The sequence below is a fragment of the Armigeres subalbatus genome, chromosome 2, assembly GCF_024139115.2.
Source record: "Armigeres subalbatus isolate Guangzhou_Male chromosome 2, GZ_Asu_2, whole genome shotgun sequence".
In the NCBI taxonomy this organism is placed as follows: Eukaryota; Metazoa; Arthropoda; class Insecta; order Diptera; family Culicidae; genus Armigeres; species Armigeres subalbatus.
Genome location: NC_085140.1, coordinates 296,885,220 through 296,905,858, shown reverse-complemented (window position 1 = coordinate 296,905,858; position 20,639 = coordinate 296,885,220). Strand labels below are relative to the sequence as shown.

At 39.5% G+C, this 20,639-nt stretch overlaps 1 protein-coding gene across 3 annotated transcripts in view; it reads right to left on the bottom strand.

Annotated features, from left to right (window-relative positions):
* Positions 1 to 3,784: 3,784 nt before the first annotated feature.
* The window catches only part of LOC134212445 (uncharacterized), a 38,291-nt gene continuing 21,436 nt past the window's right edge, over positions 3,785 to 20,639 (bottom strand). For 2 of the 3 annotated variants that reach the window (XM_062690313.1, XM_062690315.1), the window contains exons 2-3: positions 4,962 to 5,222; positions 3,785 to 4,896 (exon numbers count right to left, since the gene is read on the bottom strand). In XM_062690313.1, the coding sequence (XP_062546297.1) occupies positions 3,986 to 4,896; positions 4,962 to 5,222 (1,172 nt within the window). In that variant the 3' untranslated portion in view covers positions 3,785 to 3,985. The remainder of the gene's footprint in view (positions 4,897 to 4,961; positions 5,223 to 20,639) is intronic. The other variant, XM_062690314.1, reaches the window with a different exon arrangement.

Sequence of the window (20,639 nt, the reverse complement as noted above, 5' to 3'; positions counted from 1 at the left end):
TTCTACGAACAAAATATCACAAATCAATCGAAATGGTGCTTGGTGTGGATTCGCTGAATCTCGACCATATTACAATCAAAACCTTGTACCGTGTATACATTTTTCAGCGTCAAACCATAGAGTACTCTTCAAAGTTAGCAAAGGAATCGGACCCACAAAAAACTTGGACGGCGGCTATTTTCCATAATTCCTAAAGTTTTTGCACGAGTTTGGTGCAGAGGCGAGGATTTTAGTAGATGCTTTATTCGTGTGATGTCGAGGCTTATATACAATCACTATTCACTAAACGCACATCTGTACAGATTAAGCTTTGATGATAGCAACTTATTTATGTGCGGAGCCGGTTATGATGACATCGATCACGTAGATTAGTTCTAGCATTAGCATATAGCAGTTCGCACAAATTCTTAGGTGGTACAAGCCAAGACTATTGTATGAGAGTAGCATCACTTTTCATCCGTTACCACAGATATTGATTTGGGACTAATCACTAACTCGGAAGATGTTAGCAATGCAATGGAAGCAATGCAATGGAAGCAATGCACTCTCCAATAGTCGAGATATGTCCTGGCCACGTCCTTGCGAATGCTGAGGAAGGGGAAGGATGGTTTGTTGGACACCTACTTAAGAAAGATGCAGAGAACTCTACGACCTCTCATAGGTGCCACGGGAGGTTTTTGGATTGCGTGGAAGGTTATAACAGTAGGAATCGTTTTGGTATTACGTGAAACACAGAAAGTACTAAGATAGAAATACAAAGTAGGAAAGGGACAAGCCTGGGATTGAACCCACGACCTCCTGCTTATAAGGCAGAAGCGGTAGCCACTAAACCACCGAGCTCGTCTCATCGATCACGAAGATTAGTTCTGCTCAGAAAATGACACCTTCAGAGAGCTACTTTTGGATACCCTTATGGTCCATATGCAGACCATTTATGGTTTTCTTTGTGTTCTTCTTTGTTTCGGACATCGAGATCTATTTTTTTGTTTCTTTCTTTCTTCAAAGTTTTTTTTGTATGTTGCCTTTGCCTTTCTGTTCTGCAGAGCTCCCTGACTCTGGCCATCCGGAAGTTGTTCCCAGTCGAATCGATCCTCGAGAACGACAACACGCCACATCGTCTATTCCCTGATCTCAAATTCTAAGTCCCGTCCATCCTTCAACATTGTAAACCTAACCTCGAGTCACCACGAGTACGTTGGCTTATATTCCTCTCTTACTAATTGCACAATAAGATGATATCGATTGTACATATAAAACCCAAATTAATCACCTAACGGAGATGATGCCTCTCTCGTGCATCGTAAAATGTATTGAAAAAAATCGCTTAAGAAAGGCCAAAAAAGCTTTTTAGGGGTACATATCGCATTTTGCATGTTTTTGCATTAATTACTATGCATTGCCACCACTTTTGAAAAGAATTTTTTTTCGATTTTGAATTTTTTTTTTTCAAGGAAAAAAAATATTTTTCAATAATTCTGAAATGCAATTTTTGATCGTGCTAATTTCTAATAGCAAATAATGGACCGCATTCCCTGTCGAATGCATCGTGTTGCGAGTAAATCGGGTACATAATGCTAAGTTCCAAAAAGTGTTTTACAAAATTTGTACACATTCACACATACACACACACATACACACACATACACACACATACATACACACAAATAAACATCACCTCGGTTCGTCGAGCTGAGTAGATCGGTATACAACACTATGGATATTCGGGCCTTCAATCAAAAGTTCATTTTTAAAGTAATCCTATAGCCTTTCGGTACAACTTTGGTGTACGAGAAAGGCAAAAAGAACCGTGGCTCCGTAAAGTGTTATACACGCCTACTAAACAAACTAACTTGGTAGAAAAAAATAACTGTAGGAAATATGCATATTTTAATCTATTGTATGCTCCTAATACTATAACCATTAGCGTAACTAACAAAAAAATCTAGGGGGGCTAATTTTTGACGAAGGATTACATCCTTTGGGAAGATAGGGAGGTAATTCTGCATATTCAAATTTGAGACCTTTACAAAAAGTAAAGATTTTCGAGATTTTGGTATCAATCGATCGACGAACTCTTTAAGATTGGATTAGAATGCGCTGGCCGTCACCGAAAGTAGCAGTACTCAAGAGAAATATCCACGTGATGCTCAAACTTTTGTTTCGCTTCTATCAGTGATTAGACAGGCGCTTTGTGAAATGAAAATCTGTACTTCTTAGGCGTCGATTGCGGTTTCGGGATATCAGTGGCGGTGCTGAACTTTTATTCTTAGCGTCTTATCGGAAAATCATCAAGTGGCCGTCGGACAGCAGCAGACTCTTGTCAGGTCGAGCATTTTATGAAAAGTAAGGGTTGATAGCAAACAAAAGCGTCGGTTGCATTCTCGCGGCACTGAAGGAAGTTTCCGTCAGTATCAGAATCAAAAACGCTCGTCGGAGAGCAACGCTGCAGATGCTTTGGCGTCAGTAGCAGTCAAGTGATATTTTCTTTCAAAATTCAGATGTTATTTCTGTTTGTAATTGGAAAGGAACATTATTGAAAACAAATCGGTTTTTCTCATATACACTAGAGGAGGTTGAGCCGAGACGAACATACTCCAAAATGCAAATCATAATCGCTTGGCGACGCTGCAGAAGTATTTTTCTCCATGGATGGCAAATCATCCGACGTTGATGTCAGAGTAGACAAAAGTAATTTTCCTTCAAAATTCTGAGTTTGCGTGTGATTGGAAAGGCGCATTGTCGGTTCGTCTCAGAACCATCATTTCACAGGAGGTTGAGTATGAGTGACGAATTTTCTGTCGTTAGATTCCAGAAAACCTTTATGCGATTAAAAAGACGTATGAGCTTATAGTAAGACGCCTGTGGAGTTTTATCCATCCGAAAGAATTTCAATTACTTTCACATTGAATTTTTGATACCTCATCTTGTAAATTCAAGATTTTGCCTTTCTGGAATCTCATAATTGATTTTATGGAAATAGCAGAAAAATCCAACAAATTACCATTCAAAGCTACAGAAAGGAATACTTTCAAAATATCTGGATCGATACAGACATATGATACGTAGTATTTGGCTCTCACTCTCTCGGAAGGATTTTTTTTGATAATTGTTTCAGAAAGGCCATGCATCTTCAAAAACTATGAACATGCTAGGTTTAATTAAATATACTCGCAAAACTCTGTGAAAACCTTGAAATATTTAAAGATTAAATACTTGCTGAAAAAAACAATTTTAAATCAGGATTTTTAAGAAATATGCCGATAAGCTGAGCATTCTGTGTTTCTTAAACAATTTGTCTAACAATTTATGCTGTGTCAATATAAAGACCATACAGACAGTTCAGTATACCATTAGAACTTTCTTTATCCAATCAAAATTTTAGAAACTTTATTTGTTTTCTAAGTCTTTTGCTTCTATTATTTATTCAATCAGCATTGCATCAGCATGGAACCACTGTTCATACTTCAATTTCCTAAAGTAATGATATCTGGCGCTGGAGAATCAAGGGAGCGTACTATTTTTCGTGTTTAACATTCCTATCGAAAGATATCACGATTGTTCGAAGTTCGAAAACTTGTTAAAATAGATTCAGTGTTTCGTAGAGAAAGAGAGAGATGTGAATGAAGAGAACTCATTCCTGGCAGTTAAGCCAATATATGATCAGTGAGCTAGATAAGTACAATATTCATGCAAAGTGACAAAAAATCTAGGGGGGGCTAATTTAGTTCTAGGTGGGGCTATGGTAAGTGTCGAGTTTTCGGATGAGGTGCAAAACTACAATCCATTAATTGCTATTTATACTATTGTACTTGTTCAATCATTCATCTAAATCATTAAGAGAGCACATCCTACACATTCATTTATTAAATAATAAAAATTAAAATCACATGCCAGCACTTTTGTTTGTTTAGTTGATCGCCCACCGATACATGGACCGATGGTGAACCCTTCATATCCCGAAGGCAAGGGCTCGTCACCCGCTTCCCTACATCAGCACCTCCTTTATGCCATTTAGTGGAGGCATTTCCTTTATCGTCCGACGGAACTCGTTCAGATCGCAACACAGGACGTAACCCAGCTCGGGATTACTGTAGGAACTATTCTCCTGCAACGTGCTGATCCACGTCAACTGATCACATATACTGGTGCAGAAGGTGTCTTTCTCCCGCTCGGCATCCGTTAGCTGTGCCTTATTGAAGACAGCAAACGCCACCGCTTTGCTTTCCGACCGTACCACAGTCCAGTGGAACTTCGGAACGGGAAAGCGATTTTCTTTTAGGTAGACATCCACGCTGTGATTGTTTTTGTCTTTGAGGGAGAGGACTCCATGAGCACCGGTGTAAATTTCTACTTCCTTGGCATCCAGGCCGGCTATGTCGTCGACCAGGTTATCGAAGTTATCCAGAACTGATGCGTCCTTAACAATTTGATAGTTCCACGCCAACTTTAGAACCGATTGATACTGTTTGTGACTTAGAAGGTCTTCGTTTATATACCGGCGAGCTTCGATCTTTGGAATGTTTTTATTGCCGAACACACCTTTGAAACGCTCCGCATGATCGTTAATGTTGAGGGCTTTGTTCAGCTCCACCTTGTACCGAGACGTTGGATGTTCTCGTCGGAAGTAGTCAGCATTGTTTGCAGTTTTCAATGCAAGAGCTTCGACTGTGTTAGTTCCGGATCTGATCTTGGTATGTACGAATAAAGTCTGTCCTCGTTTAACATCATAACAAGCTTCACCAAGGATGAATGATTTGCTGTTCACTGGATTCGTGTAGCCATACTCGATGGAACGTGCATTGCTCGGACATCCTCGAACTGGAACGATTATTTCCTCGATTGAACGAGCCTCACAAAAAAGCTCAGATACGAAGTTCTTATCTTGACCATCAACGACTGAAAAATAAAAAATAAATAAAATAAATTAATAAATCAACCAATCATCTCGTGACTTAACTTACCCAGCGTTTTATCTTTTTTGCATGTTGCCCTGAGTACTTTTTCGGATGAAAACTCTCGGAAGTAATTTGGAGCACAGGACAGCAGAACCTCGTCTCCGACTGCCAGTGTGATGTCCTCCACTTCCTCGCTGACGCTTTCGGACGCGATGAGTTTTCCGTCCAGGCTGAAGATCAGTGGCGAAAAAAACGACCAATCCGGCTTCAGAGGAAGAATGCAATTCCGTTCGATAGCTGAAACGATGAAGAACCGTCGAAAGAGAACTGATATAATTTTTATTTTGTCTGCTCTAATTTGGAGTGCAATAAAGATCTGGTTGACAACGGCAGGAATGCCGAACGACGTAGTCTAGAAAGTGTTCTGAGTTAGAAAACGGTTGTCATCATACGTGCTGCAGCGTGTTATCGACGGATCTATTTAGGAAGTGTTCACATAACTCCAATTGATAATGCGGGCCTCTGATGAAGATTGGTTGAATGTATTAAGAAATTATCTTGAATGGGCAATCCAGCTATAGCCAGTTTTGTGTCCGCGGTGACTGCAGCATGTAGCGGTTCACACAATTGATGTCCCAAAATAGCTGCTCGGAATTACGTATGCTGTTCGGTATATGCAGCCCGTTGACCTATTTGGAACTTCTGTGTTGACCTATTTGGAATGTAACACACGTTTTAATATCGCTTCTTAATACATTCAGCTCAGTTTCAATGAAGGACTTTTTAAATCAGAATTCTACAAAAATGATACAAATAATATTAGGGTGGTCAGTAAGAATGAAATTATGGTATCTTATTAGATATTACCATAAAACCACTTAAATAGGTCGTCAAAATATGTTGTAAAACCCCGTACATTAGACGGTCTTAGGCTCGATGCCCTCGTAGCGTCTCTAGAAACTCTGCGGGCACAAAAAGTTGAAAATTCGTCGCCGCGTCCATGTACACTACACCTGCGTTATTCAAACGCTAGCGTACACGTTGTGTTTGCAGATTTTTTTACTGCTTTGAGTCATATCTCGAACATGAGTCATAATTCGAACACTGTTGTCCCATGCAGCGTTTGTGACCAACACGATTCAACCATAGTAACCCGGAGTTTGCAAAAAGGGTTTGGTTGAATGCAAAATTTACTGTTTTTGTTTGCTTGTTCTCAAGTATGAAAGTTGGGCTACTGTGATGAAAAACATGGACATCTGACACATAAAGTATTGTGCCTGGCAACAAAATGACAACTTTCGTGATCATTTTCCAAAGCTTGCATAGATGTGAAAAATGTATCCGCAGTACAAATAGCACGTGCTATTAAAGCATTCATAGCCACAATCCACCACTTAGCTTTTTTCCTAGAGGTATGTTAAAAATAAGCGGAGGAGTAGATTTTTTTTATTAGCGGTACAATACATGTTGATCACAAAATTTGAAGCGCCTAGCATATTATGCATCTACTCTTGCCGTTTTATAATGATATTTGGATGCCTATATCATCTTCCAAGCTCATATTTTTCATACATAGTACAAGTCATACATTTTCATGATAGAATTAAAGACGAAAGTATAGATTTGATAGTTTCGTTAAGATACGGGTGGCTGGAGGATTTTTTTTTAATAGAAGAGGATTTTAAAGCGTAATATAAATCGCACGATCTTTGTCATGCTTTCGTATAAAAAGGAAGGAAAGAGTATAAGTTTAGAAGCTGATATCACTTTACTGGTTTGATTTGCTGATCTGCACCTCACCATAGATAGTACACAACAGTGCGCGTTGGTCCTCCACGAGCATTCTCCAGGTCTCGTGTCCGTAGAGAACTACTGGTCTAATGAGCGTTTTGTAGATAGTCAGTTTATTACGGTGGTGAACTCTGTTTAATTGGAACGTTTTATGAAGTCCAAAGTAGTACGGTTTCTTGCCATGATGCGTCTCCGAATTTCTCTGCTGGTATCTTTATCGCTGGTATTGAGCCCCAGTACAATAAATCTTCAATTAGCTCGATTTCGTCACCTCTGATACAAACTCATAGTGGGTGACTTACGTTGTCCTCTCTTGAGCCAGTTCCTATCTTGAACTTTGTCTTCAACGTGTTGATCACTAGTCCAATCCGTTTAGGTTCTTTTTTCGGTCTGATGTAGGCTTCCTCCATTCTCTCAAAGTTACGTGCCATAATATCTATGTCGTCGGCGAAACCAAATAACTGGACAGACCTCGTGAAAATCGTACCATTCGTGTCGATCCCTGCCCTTCGTATCTCGAACCATCATAAGAACCTTCCCTGGCACCAAACACCTCTGCATATAAATGTTCATGCCGATCGGTTAAGTAGTTTCGGAGTCTCTAAGGTTCAGACAGACAGAAATTCAGAGTCTTCTCTATTCGGCTTGGTCCATGGTTACACGTCGCCAACCACGTAGTCTCCGGAGGGTCCGCTAGTCATCTTCTACCTGATCGATCCACCTTGCCCGCTGCGCACCTCGCCTTTGGATCGCCCGTTGGATCGTTGTCGAGAACCATTTTCACCGGGTTACTGACCGACATTCTGGCTACGTGCCTGGCCCACCGCAGTCGTCCGATTTTCGCGGTGTGAATGATGGAAGAGTTCTCCCAGCAGCTCATGCAACTCGTGGTTCATTCGCCTCCTCCACGTACCGTCCGCCATCTGCACCCCACCATAGATGGTAAGCAGCACTTTCCTTTCGAAAACTCCAAGTCCTCCACGAGCATCGTCCATGTCTAGCTCTAATGTCTGTAGATGACTACTGGTATAATGAGCGTTTTATAGATACTCAGTGTGGTACGGCGACGAACTCTATTCGATCGGAGCGTCATGCGGAGTCCAACGTACGTACAATTTCCAGCTACTATGCCTCTCCGAATTTCTCTGCTGTCATTTTCGGCAGTCACCAGTGAGCCCAAGTACACAAATTCTTCTACCACCTCGATTTCGTCACCCCCGATGCAAACTCGTGGTGAGTGACTCACATTGTCTTCTTTTGAACCTCTTTCTATCATGTACTTCGTCTTCGACATGTTGATGACTAGTCCGATCCGCTTAGCTTCCGTCTTTAGTCTGAGGAAGCCTACACTCCATCTTCTGAAAGCTCTTCTTATTGGCATTTCATCCCACACTGGGACAGAGCCGCCTCGCAGCTTAGTGTTCATTAAGCATTTCCACAGTTATTGACTGCGAGGTTTCTAAGCTAGGTTACCATTTTGCATTCGTATATCATGAGGCTAGCACGATGATACTTTTATGCCCAAAATTGCCTAGACCGGCACTGGAATCGAACCCAGCCACCCTCAGCATGATCTTGCGCGTCTTACCGCCTTGTGGCGTTTCTAAAAGGCACATAATGATTGCTCCAATATTGTCCAAAGAAAGGGGTCTCCAGTAGCCTTGCTCCTCTAACCGACTACGATGAATCTGTACCAACTGGTCAAAAGAAATTCAATCGAATGATGTTTCTTCATTAGACATGACGTCGAGTAGTTTAGGTCATATGAACATTTGATTTAAATTTTCGGCCAATAATTAACGAATTATGGTTGGAAGACATTTTAATTATGAACTAATTGTTTTATAAATATTGAGTGAAAGAGTTTCAATGAAAAGAATAAGAAAACAATTTCCATTCGACCAAATGTCCCTTTGACTAAATGTCCTTTCGACGAAATGTCATTAGACTAAATGTTCCAAAGCCGACGACGATAAAATATTAGAAAAATAACATTGATATCATTGGTTTTTGACCATGTGCCGAAATCTATAATAGAGGGTAACCCATCAGGGTTGCACATGAATGCACTCCAGCAGTGTGAAATGTCGTTAATAAAAACAAACAAACAAAAATCAGGGTCTCCAGTAGTTTCTGTTAGGTCGGATGAAAACCCCTTATTGGGTACCGTATTCGTTTCTTACGCTGCTGACTGAACTTCCTCACGTCCACTGAATTCCTCTAATCAGTTTATCTATTTATCTTGTTGATTATTCATTATAATTTAACCAAATATCTATTGACGAATTATTCAATGAACTAATTACCTACTACATTTCGACGAACTGTCCCAAAGCCGTTTAAAGTAATGTGACCAGATACATTTTGTGTGAGCGCGGGACAAAAAAAAGTTCATAGTTTAATATGTTTTAATAATAACGCTTCAATCAAATCTTTCAATTTTTAATTTGTTACCAATGCTTAGTTTGCTAACTTTTCGATTAACGGCAACTCATTTTAGAAGTCAAAGCTTTCTTCAAACGTTGAATGTGCAGCTCAATGTAGCTGCCATGGACTATCGTATAATTTTGAAGTTCAGCGGTTCCCTGTCCAATATCTGCAAAACTGTTGCAACTATCAAATTGCAGTTGAAAAGCGTTGCAGTTGAATGACTTTCAGCTGTTGATCGTCTTGTGTATAGAATTTTGTTAGAAAATATATTGCGATAGAAGCAATGATAGGTATCGAACCTAGAAAATTGTTTTCCGAATAACCTAAATAACTCTTTCTAAAATAGCTATCAAAAGTAAATGCTGTGATTATGAATTAATTAGATCATATTTTTCTAAAAGTCTATTCTGGTTGAAGCTTCCACCTTCAGAAATATGGTCCACGGTCCAATTTATTTCCAAACAGGTGATACTAAATAGATATCTGCTCAGAAAATAAAAACTTCCGTCCCATTTCAGATCGCATGCATGGAGAGCATCGTGCCTGAATTTTGCATGCAGAATCGCATCGTTCCGGTTATTTGCCAAAATAGATTTCGCTTCAAAAGCACCAAATCCCAATACTTAAAAGCGTATTTTATGTTACCTTTGTTTTAAGCAAAGAAAGTAAATTCGATTAGTTCGACAGAGAATAACACGCAGAAATCAAGCAATGATGCAAACCGCGAGTCGAATCAAGAACGATTCTCTGTGCCATGAGTCGGGTGGTGTTTGACTCAGGCTTGATTTAAATTTTGGAAAAGATTTAAGAATTTGCCAACACTGCTATCGATATCCAATATCAGCACTGTAAAGGTCGTCTTCTAACTGGGGTAGATTTTTCGCAAGATTTTGGTCCGCATGGCATTTAAATGGAGTGGAATTTTTGACGTTCCGTGTCGAAATCCAAGCAATTACGCAGCAGGAAATACATGGAAGCAAAATCTGCTTACAAGATTCCCAGGGTATAAGGCTTGGGTAAAACAAACTATAGAGATAATTTAGTCTGAGTCGTTGGAGAACATTTTAATCTTGATTTCTATGATCCATATGATTGCCTTACAAAACGTTAGTCTTAGTCAAAATTATATATTTTTTAATCAAATAATTTCTTTTAAAATGCTAAGTAATAGCTAATAATGTATTCTATTTTTATGTATTCCATTACATTATCTAGAAATAAGTTGAATGCGGGACGTTTCGCGGGACGCTTTTCAGCGCGGGACAAATAGTGAAAATGCGGGACAGTCCCGTATGGACGTATGGTCACATTAGTTTAAAGGCTATTAGTTAGAAGAAGTTAGAGAAAATCATTCACCAAAATAATATTCAATCACAGGCAAACGGACTTAGCACATTGAACATTCCTTCATCAAATTCATCGTAGTACAAACACTAACGACATCTGTTTTTTCACTGAGTTGGTCAAATCAGCACCGAAATATCATTTAAATATCAAGATATGCTATGTATAAGAACAAACCAATGGCACATGATATTGATCCTTTATTGCAAAAAGCATAACTTGATCTCCTCATGATATTTTAGTGCAAAATATTGATATTGTCGTCTGATTTTATCTCTTATATCAATCAGGTCCATATCTAATTTTGCTATCTCATCAACATTTGATATTATTAAGCTATTTTCGTCTACTCGGGTGGTCTTCATGCCTCCCTTTTACACTCTATCGCTATACATACTTGTTCACGCCCTAGCGAACGGCTTTCAATTAGTTGATTTTCAATTATCTTTCAATATATCTACTCCCTTATACTTAGAGTAGATAAACAAATCCGTCATTATTACAAATGTTTTACTCTTCAAAGGTACGCGGACAAAAACACGAAGGAACAAAAAAACTACGCATTTTTCAATGAAAAAGTGGAATTTTGATATTTTATTTTGATTCACTGTTAAACATGCATTACCTACACATGCATTATAAATTCTAATTCATTATTCATGGGCGTAGCCAGGATTTCGATTAGAAGGGGTGGGGAGGGCAAATTTTTTAGGTCTTCTGAATCGTAGTTTTATAGTAGTTTTTTAAAAAACACATGAATATTAGTGCTTGGTACTTTTTCCTTCTAAGCTCCAAACACTTTGAAACCAAATCCACAACCAACAGTAAAGGCTGAATCTCAACAGCGCGTTGCATTCACGCCCGGATTCTTCAGGAATGCCTCCAGCAATTTCTTCGGCAATGTCTTCAGGACATCATTTTCGTCGGGAATTGACCAAAAATTCCACCACCTGTTTCTCATAAAAAATCTGAAAAATTGCACCGTGGAATTCCTAACAATATTCCGTGGAAATTCCGCAGAATTGCCAATCAACATTCCTGAGAATTTCGCGAAAAATTCCATAATTTTTTCCGTGAAAATTTCGAATAATTTCTTGTGAAAATTTCAAAGAATTTCTCCAGGAACTCCCCCGAAAATTTATACAGAAATTATACCGAAAATAAAATCAACAGCGGAATTTTTGGAGGAGTTCCTCGATTAGTTCCCAAAGAAATCCAGAAAGAATTCCTGTGGAAACTTCAAGATTTTTGGAAACTTCAAGTTTCTTTGAAAATTCCTCCGGGATTTCTTCCGGAAATTCTTCCAGGAGTTCAACCGGCAGATTCTCCAAGAATTCCTCCAGGATTTCCTTCGATAATTATTCCAGTAGTTCTATCGGCAGTTCCTACGGGGGCTCTCTGAAAATTCTTCCGGGAATTTCTCCAGAATTTCCTCCGGGAATTATACAGAAACTCCTCCAGAAGCTCCTCGGAGAATTTCTCTGGGAGCTCTTCAAGGAATTCTCCGGGAGGTCCTCTGATGATGATGATGGTCCTGCTACCTACCCCTACAAAGGTTTCAGCTAGATGAGATTTGTCTATAAAATGAATTCTCCAAGATTTTTTCCGAGAAGTCTTCTGGTAGATTCACTGGCAGTTCCTCCGGAGGTTCATTTAAAAATTCTCCCGGGAGTTTCTTTAGAAATTCCTCCGGGTGTTCCACCAGTAGCTCTTCCAGGAGATCATTCAGGCTTTTTTCAGGAAATCATTTAGGCTTTCTTCAGAAAATTAGCTGGAAATTCCTCCCGAGGTTCTTCCGATAGTTTTTCTGGGAGTTCCTCCGGGAGGTCCTCTAGGAATTCTTCTCTCCTCCCTCTTCTCCCCTCCACCGGGAGTTCTTACGGGAGCTCCTCCGGCAGTTCCTTCGTGAGTTCCTCGAGTTTTCGTGAGTTTTTATGAGCATTTCTCCGGGAGTTTCACCGGCAGTTCCTTGAGAAGGAACTCCCGGAGTAATTTCCGGAGGAACTCCCAGAGGAATTTCTGTAGGAATTCCCGGAGAAAGTATCAGAGGAATTTTCGGAAGAACTGCCAGAGGAACTTCTAGATGAATTTATTGAAGAACTACAGGAAGAATTTCCGGGGGAATCCAGGAGGAACTCTCGTAAGAACTTCTGGATGAATTTCAGGACAAACTCCTGGAAGAATTCTTAAGGGACCTCCCGGAGGAGCTCCTGGAGAAATTTTCCGAAGATCTTCTGAAGGAATTTGTAGATAAATTCCCAAAGAAAGCCTTAAGGTCTTAGGGAAGGGTTTTCCGTTAAAAAAGCACGTGGTAGCACTCTCTGAGAGAGAAAATTGCCCAATTCAGCCCGCCAGAATGACGCTGTCAGTGTCGCCAAAATTATTTCATCATTATGCAGTTTACAATTGCTTGAGAATTTGCCGTAAACGGAGAACAAAAGGAATTGGCAACAATGGGGAAGAAATTTATCACTCATGCAGTGGTTCGGCGAGAGAACAGCAGCAGCGCCGACCAATCACGCAATGAGCAAATCAAAATAAACAAACTCCAGCTGGTTTTGAAAAATGAAAACATGAGCCGTTTCTAGAACAACATTAGAAAATATCGTTAGAGGATTTCTGTACAAGGTTTCCACACAAGCTTTGAAAAGTATTTGTGTGATAACAGTGGTGCTAGTGTAAGTAAGACAAATAAGAAAAATAAGACAAATTAGACTAATAAAATAAATAACAAATAAGACAAATAAGACAAATAAGACAAATAAGATAGATAAGACTAAGAAGAAAAATAAAGTAAGTTCCTCCATAAATTCCTTCGAAAGTTCTTCCAGGAATTCCTTCGGAAGTTTCAACAGCAATTCCTTCGGAAGTTCCTCCAGGAATTGTTTTCGAAAGTTCCTCCAGGAATTCCTTCAGAAGTTCCTCCAGGAATTCCTTCAGAAGTTCCTCCAGGAATTCCTTCGGAAGTTCCTCCAGGAATTCCTTCGCAAGTTCCTCCAGGAATACCTTCGGAAATTCCTCCAGGAATTCCTTCGGAAGCTCCTCCAGGAATTCCTTCGAAAGTTCCTCCAGGAACTCCTTCGGAAGTTCCTCCAGGAATTCCTTCGGAAGTTCCTCCAGGATTTCCTTGGGAAGTTCCTCCAGGATTTCCGTGGGAAGTTCCTCCAAGAATTCCTGGAGGAACTTCCGGAGAAATTCCTTGAGGAACTTCCGGAGGAATTCCTTGAGGAACTTCCGGAGGAATTCCTGGAGGAACTTCCGGAGGAGTTCCTGGAGGAACTTCCGGAGGAATTCCTGGAGGAACTTCCGGAGGAACTTCCGGAGGAACTTCCGGAGGAACTTCCGGAGGAACTTCCGGAGGAACTTCCGGAGGAACTTCCGGAGGTTCTTCCGGAGGAACTTCCGGAGGTTCTTCCGGAGGAATTCCCGGGGGAATTCCCGGAGGAACTTCCGGGGGAACTTCCGGAAAAACTTCCGGAGGAACTTCCGGGGGAACTTCCGGAGGAATTCTCGGGGGAACTTCCGGAGGAACTTCCGGAGGAACTTCCGGAGGAACTTCCGGAGGAACTTCCGGAGGAACTTCCGGAGGAACTTCCGGAGGAACTTCCGGAGGAACTTCCGGAGGAACTTCCGGAGGAACTTCCGGAGGAACTTCCGGAGGAACTTCCGGAGGAATTCCTGGAGGAACTTCCGGAGGAATTCCTGGAGAACTTCCGGAGGATTTCCAGGAGGAACTCCCGAAGGAATTCCTGGAGAAATTTCCGGAGGAATTCTTGAAGGAACTTCAGGAGGAATTCCTAGAGGAACTTCTGAAGGAATTCCCGGAGGAACTTCCGAAGGAATTTTCGGAGGAACTTCCGGAGGAATTCCCGGAGGAACTTCTGGAGTTCTGGAGGCACTTCTGGAGGAACCTGGAGGGACTTCCTTAGGAATTTGTCTTGTCTGTCTTATTTGTCCTATTTGTTATATTTACTTTATTTGTCTTATTTGTTTTATTTTGCTTATTTGTTTTATTTTTTTTTATTTGTCTTATTTATTTTCAATTGTTTATCTCATCTCATTCATATATGAGATTTCAATTATATATTTGGTATCCTCGTGTTCACAAATAGGAATACGCTTTTTCTAGTGTCACGCTAGATACAAAGTTGACGGACTTTCTATCGCTCTCATCGCTCATTTCCTGCCGTGCGCCACAAGAAAATATGCTGTGGGCTGCACTCCCGAAATGGTAACTTTTGTATGGAATTTTAAAAACTTGGTTGAAGTAAAAAGAGCTTCCTGCAAAATTTATTGCGGTGACATATACTTTTTATTACATCAAAATGATCGTTGGAAAAATTCAAAACTTTTGTCAGTTGGGTTTTGCGAAATTTGGTTCCTTTGTGCCTCAAATCATCGGAGAGAGGTACTGAGAAGCGAAAATTTCAGTTGTATAATAGTTCAGTATTTAGAGCTTAATTCAAATTTAGAAAATAGTAGGTCCATGAAATTTTGTACGGACATTCCTTGATAAATTTCAAAGAGATTGTCAGTTGGGATAGGCGAAATTCGTTCCCAATTCCGAGTTATAGACATTTTAGTACGAAAATAGCGCTCTACCGCGAGAGAGCTTCCCTCAGACCTTAATGATCTCCTGAAAGAAAGCCTGAATGAATTTCCGGAGGAACTACTAGTGGAACTCCCGGAGAAATTTTCAGAGGAACAGCCGATGGAATACCCGGAGTTGAATTTCTAAAGGAACTTCCGAAATCCCATTTCCCTTGAAATTCCTGCTAAATATCCTCAAAGAATCCCTGTGAAGTTCCTGGAGAGTTTACTAGAGGAACTTTTGGAAAAACTCCTGGGGGAGCTCCCGGAGTAACTCCCACAAGCACTTCCAGAGGAATTCTCACAAGGCAGTACTGAAATAATTTCCCCTCTGGCTACGCCCTTGTATTATTGACCAGTAACAAGAACTTTTCCAATTCTAAACAGTTGCCAAGAACAACAAAAAAAATGTCAATACCCTGGCTTAAAACGGTCTGGGTTATTAAAGGGTTAAAAAAATATTCGTAAAAAACATGTCAAAAACGACAAATGCGAAAAGAGCAACAGGCCATTATAAATTTTCCGTGCTAAAACCCGTCTCCATGAATAGAAATGGAGAAAAATCTGTGGATAAGAATAATAAGAATCTCGACAAGAGCATTAAAAAAATAATTGTATTTATTTGTAAATGATTGGCGCATGAGAATAAATGCCAAATCTAATCAATTAACAGTCCTTTTTCATCAAAATTGATTTCAATGACGTTAGTTTGCTCAAAGTAGCCTCACATCTCGGGAATCTTGTCCACTGATTGTTTCCCATGTGCTTCCAAAAAGGCAGAATTCGTGCGATTTCATCGCGAAAAGCAGGCTAGTTTAGAACTTAACCTCTCAGAGATTCCCACCAGATCAAATTTCTCAGAGGTTTGAAACTCCATTTAACTTGATTTTGTTTAGTTTATTTATAAATTATTTTTTCATGTCGTTGTTTTTTTTTACAGTGAATGTTTTCCAAATTTTCAGATTATTCAGAAAGACTTTTAATGATTCTTAATGTTACGAAGAGAGTCGAAGGATTAAAAAATATGTGGTAAAGCAGATTTGGAAAAAAAAAATAGAATCAACTACTACGGAAGACGTTGAGTCGCACACTGGGGCAGCCCTGGTTCAAACATGGAATAAACCTCTCAGCCATTAAAATGATGAAATTTACCATAGGTATCTTCAGCGAAGTTTCAATATACATTAATGCCGACATTTTGGTCAATATTCATCATTTTTAGCGATAATCGCATAAAAGTCCCAAACGCCAAATTGGCCAAACAGCGTTTTTAAAGTGTGATTTCTTCAGAGAAGTTGCTTATCACTTAATTTGGATGAACCTTGCTAAAAATTTCAAATTTCCAGAGCCTACTGTGACGATTTATTTGGTTATTTTGAAAAGAAAGACCAAAAAATAAAATTTGATCATTAATTGTACTTTTTCAACACTTTCACTATTGGATATTATTCAAAATCATAGATATTGGTAAAATACACGATTCGTGGCGTTGATCCAGTTAAAAAAATGATTTTTGGCCATTAATCGTGGAAAAAAGGCTAATTTATGGTATTTTTCACATATGCCGATTATGCGATGGGGCAGAGACGGGCAGCTGTTTTAATCGGCAATGGACAGAAAAATTCATGCCCTTTCAAATAAACACTTTCCCAAAGACATGATATTCGATGATTTTTTTCAAAATTAATTTTACTGAATGCCAGTACTGATGCTATAAAAAATACCTCCTAATGATTTTCGATTAGTTAGGAGGGTAAATAATTGAACAACATGGTACAATAAATAAATAAGAACTATAAGAACTAATTAATAATTATAAGAACTAATGAAATATTGTTATTTCCCCTTTGGAAGATATTATTTTATTTGAAAATATTTGTATACACCCAGAAGAAAATGAATAAAGGTTAGATTTGTAAATATTGTATGGATTACTTTTTGTTCATGAGCTTTTTATATTAAACAATACCAGTATTTTCATATTCACTTTTAGCAAATAATGTGATATTTGCAAAAGTGTCCTATGTATCTGCGTGTTTTATTAAATTTTATAAAGAAGTGTAACAGTAAAATACGAAAATACAAACAAAAAGAAAAACGCAGATATATTACACTTTTTGCAAATATCACAATGCATAGTAAAAATAGTACATATGTACTGGTATTCAATTGTTTAGTGTGTGTGTGTGTGTGTGTGTGTGTGTGTGTGTGTGTGTGTGTGTGTGTGTGTGTGTGTGTGTGTGTGTGTGTGTGCGTCATCCTCTATCCCTTCTGAGTTTGCGTGTGATTGGAAAGGCGCATTGTCGGTTCGTCTCAGAACCATCATTTCACAGGAGGTTGAGTATGAGTGACGAATTTTCTGTCGTTAGATTCCAGAAAACCTTTATGCGATTAAAAAGACGTATGAGCTTATAGTAAGACGCCTGTGGAGTTTTATCCATCCGAAAGAATTTCAATTACTTTCACATTGAATTTTTGATACCTCATCTTGTAAATTCAAGATTTTGCCTTTCTGGAATCTCATAATTGATTTTATGGAAATAGCAGAAAAATCCAACAAATTACCATTCAAAGCTACAGAAAGGAATACTTTCAAAATATCTGGATCGATACAGACATATGATACGTAGTATTTGGCTCTCACTCTCTCGGAAGGATTTTTTTTGATAATTGTTTCAGAAAGGCCATGCATCTTCAAAAACTATGAACATGCTAGGTTTAATTAAATATACTCGCAAAACTCTGTGAAAACCTTGAAATATTTAAAGATTAAATACTTGCTGAAAAAAACAATTTTAAATCAGGATTTTTAAGAAATATGCCGATAAGCTAAGCATCATGTGTTTCTTAAACAATTTGTCTAATAATTTATGCTGTGTCAATATTATGACCATACCGACAGTGCAGTATGCCATTACAACTTTCTTCATCCAATTAAAATTTTAGAAATTTTATTTGTTTTCTAAGCCTGTTGCTTCTATTATTTATTCAATCAGCATTGCATCAGCATGGAACCACTGTTCCTACTCCAATTTCCTAAAGTAATGATATCTGGCGCTTTCGTGTTTAACATTCCTATCGAAAGATATAACAATTGTTCGAAGTTCGAAAATTTGTTAAAATAGATTCAGTGTTTCGTAGAGAGAGGGATGTGAATGAAGAGAACTCATTCCCGCCTATATGATCAGAAAGCTAGATAAGTACAATATTCATGCAAAGTGACAAAAAATCTAGGGGGGGCTAATTTAGTTCTAGGTGGGGCTATGGTAAGTGTCGAGTTTTCGGATGAGGTGCAAAACTACAATCCATTAATTGCTATTTATACTATTGTACTTGTTCAATCATTCATCTAAATCATTAAGAGAGCACATCCTACACATTCATTTATTAAATAATAAAAATTAAAATCACATGCCAGCACTTTTGTTTGTTTAGTTGATCGCCCACCGATACATGGACCGATGGTGAACCCTTCATATCGAAGGCAAGGGCTCGTCACCCGCTTCCCTACATCAGCACCTCCTTTATGCCATTTAGTGGAGGCATTTCCTTTATCGTCCGACGGAACTCGTTCAGATCGCAACACAGGACGTAACCCAGCTCAGGGATTACTGTAGGAACTATTCTCCTGCAACGTGCTGATCCACGTCAACTGATCACATATACTGGTGCAGAAGGTGTCTTTCTCCCGCTCGGCATCCGTTAGCTGTGCCTTATTGAAGACAGCAAACGCCACCGCTTTGCTTTCCGACCGTACCACAGTCCAGTGGAACTTCGGAACGGGAAAGCGATTTTCTTTTAGGTGAACATCCACGCTGTGATTGTTTTTGTCTTTGAGGAGAGGACTCCATGAGCACCGGTGTAAATTTCTACTTCCTTGGCATCCAGGCCAGCTATGTCGTCGACCAGGTTATCGAAGTTATCCAGAACTGATGCGTCCTTAACAATTTGATAGTTCCACGCCAACTTTAGAACCGATTGATACTGTTTGTGACTTAGAAGGTCTTCGTTTATATACCGGCGAGCTTCGATCTTTGGAATGTTTTTATTGCCGAACACACCTTTGAAACGCTCCGCATGATCGTTAATGTTGAGGGCTTTGTTCAGCTCCACCTTGTACCGAGACGTTGGATGTTCTCGTCGGAAGTAGTCAGCATTGTTTGCAGTTTTCAATGCAAGAGCTTCGACTGTGTTAGTTCGGATCTGATCTTGGTATGTACGAATAAAGTCTGTCCTCGTTTAACATCATAACAAGCTTCACCAAGGATGAATGATTTGCTGTTCACTGGATTCGTGTAGCCATACTCGATGGAACGTGCATTGCTCGGACATCCTCGAACTGGAACGATTATTTCCTCGATTGAACGAGCCTCACAAAAGCTCAGATACGAAGTTCTTATCTTGACCATCAACGACTGAAAATAAAAATAAATAAAATAAATTAATAAATCAACCAATCATCTCGTGACTTAACACCCAGCGTTTTATCTTTTTTGCATGTTGCCCTGAGTACTTTTTCGGATGAAAACTCTCGGAAGTAATTTGGAGCACAGGACAGCAGAACCTCGTCTCCGACTGCCAGTGTGATGTCCTCCACTTCCTCGCTGACGCTTTCGGACGCGATGAGTTTTCCGTCCAGGCTGAAGATCAGTGGCGAAAAAAACGACCAATCCGGCTTCAGAGGAAGAATGCAATTCCGTTCGATGGCTGAAACGATGAAGAACCGTCGAAAGAGAACTGATATAATTTTTATTTTGTCTGCTCTAATTTGAAGTGCAATAAAGGTCTGGTTGACAACGACAGGAATGCCGAACGACGTAGTCTAGAAAGTGTTCTGAGTTAGAAAACGGTTGTCATCATACGTGCTGCAGCGTGTTATCGACGGATCTATTTAGGAAGTGTTCACATAACTCCAATTGATAATGCGGGCCTCTGATGAAGATTGCTTGAATGTATTAAGAAATTATCTTGAATGGGCAATCCAGCTATAGCCAGTTTTGTGTCCGCGGTGACTGCAGCATGTAGCGGTTCACACAATTGATGTCCCAAAATAGCTGCTCGGAATTACGTATGCTGTTCGGTATATGCAGCCCGTTGACCTATTTGGAACTTCTGTTTGGTAGGAATGTAACACTCGTTTTTATATCGCTTCAAAATACATTCAGCTCAGTTTTAATGAAGGACTTTTTAAATCAGAATTCTACAAAAATGTTACAAATAATATTAGGGTGGTCAGTAAGAATGAAATTATGATATCTTATTAGATATTACCATAAAACCACTTAAATAGGTCGTCAAAATATGTTGTAAAACCCCGTACATTAGACGGTCTTAGGCTCGATGCCCTCGTAGCGTCTCTAGAAACTCTGCGGGCACAAAAAGTTGAAAATTCGTCGCCGCGTCCATGTACACTACACCTGCGTTATTCAAACGCTAGCGTACACGTTGTGTTTGAAGATTGTTTTACTGTTTTGAGTCATATCCGGAACATGAGTCACAATTCGAAAACTGTTGTCCCATGCAGCGTTTGTGGCCAACATTATTCAACCATAGTAACCCGGAGTTTGCAAAAAGGGTTTGGTCAGTACT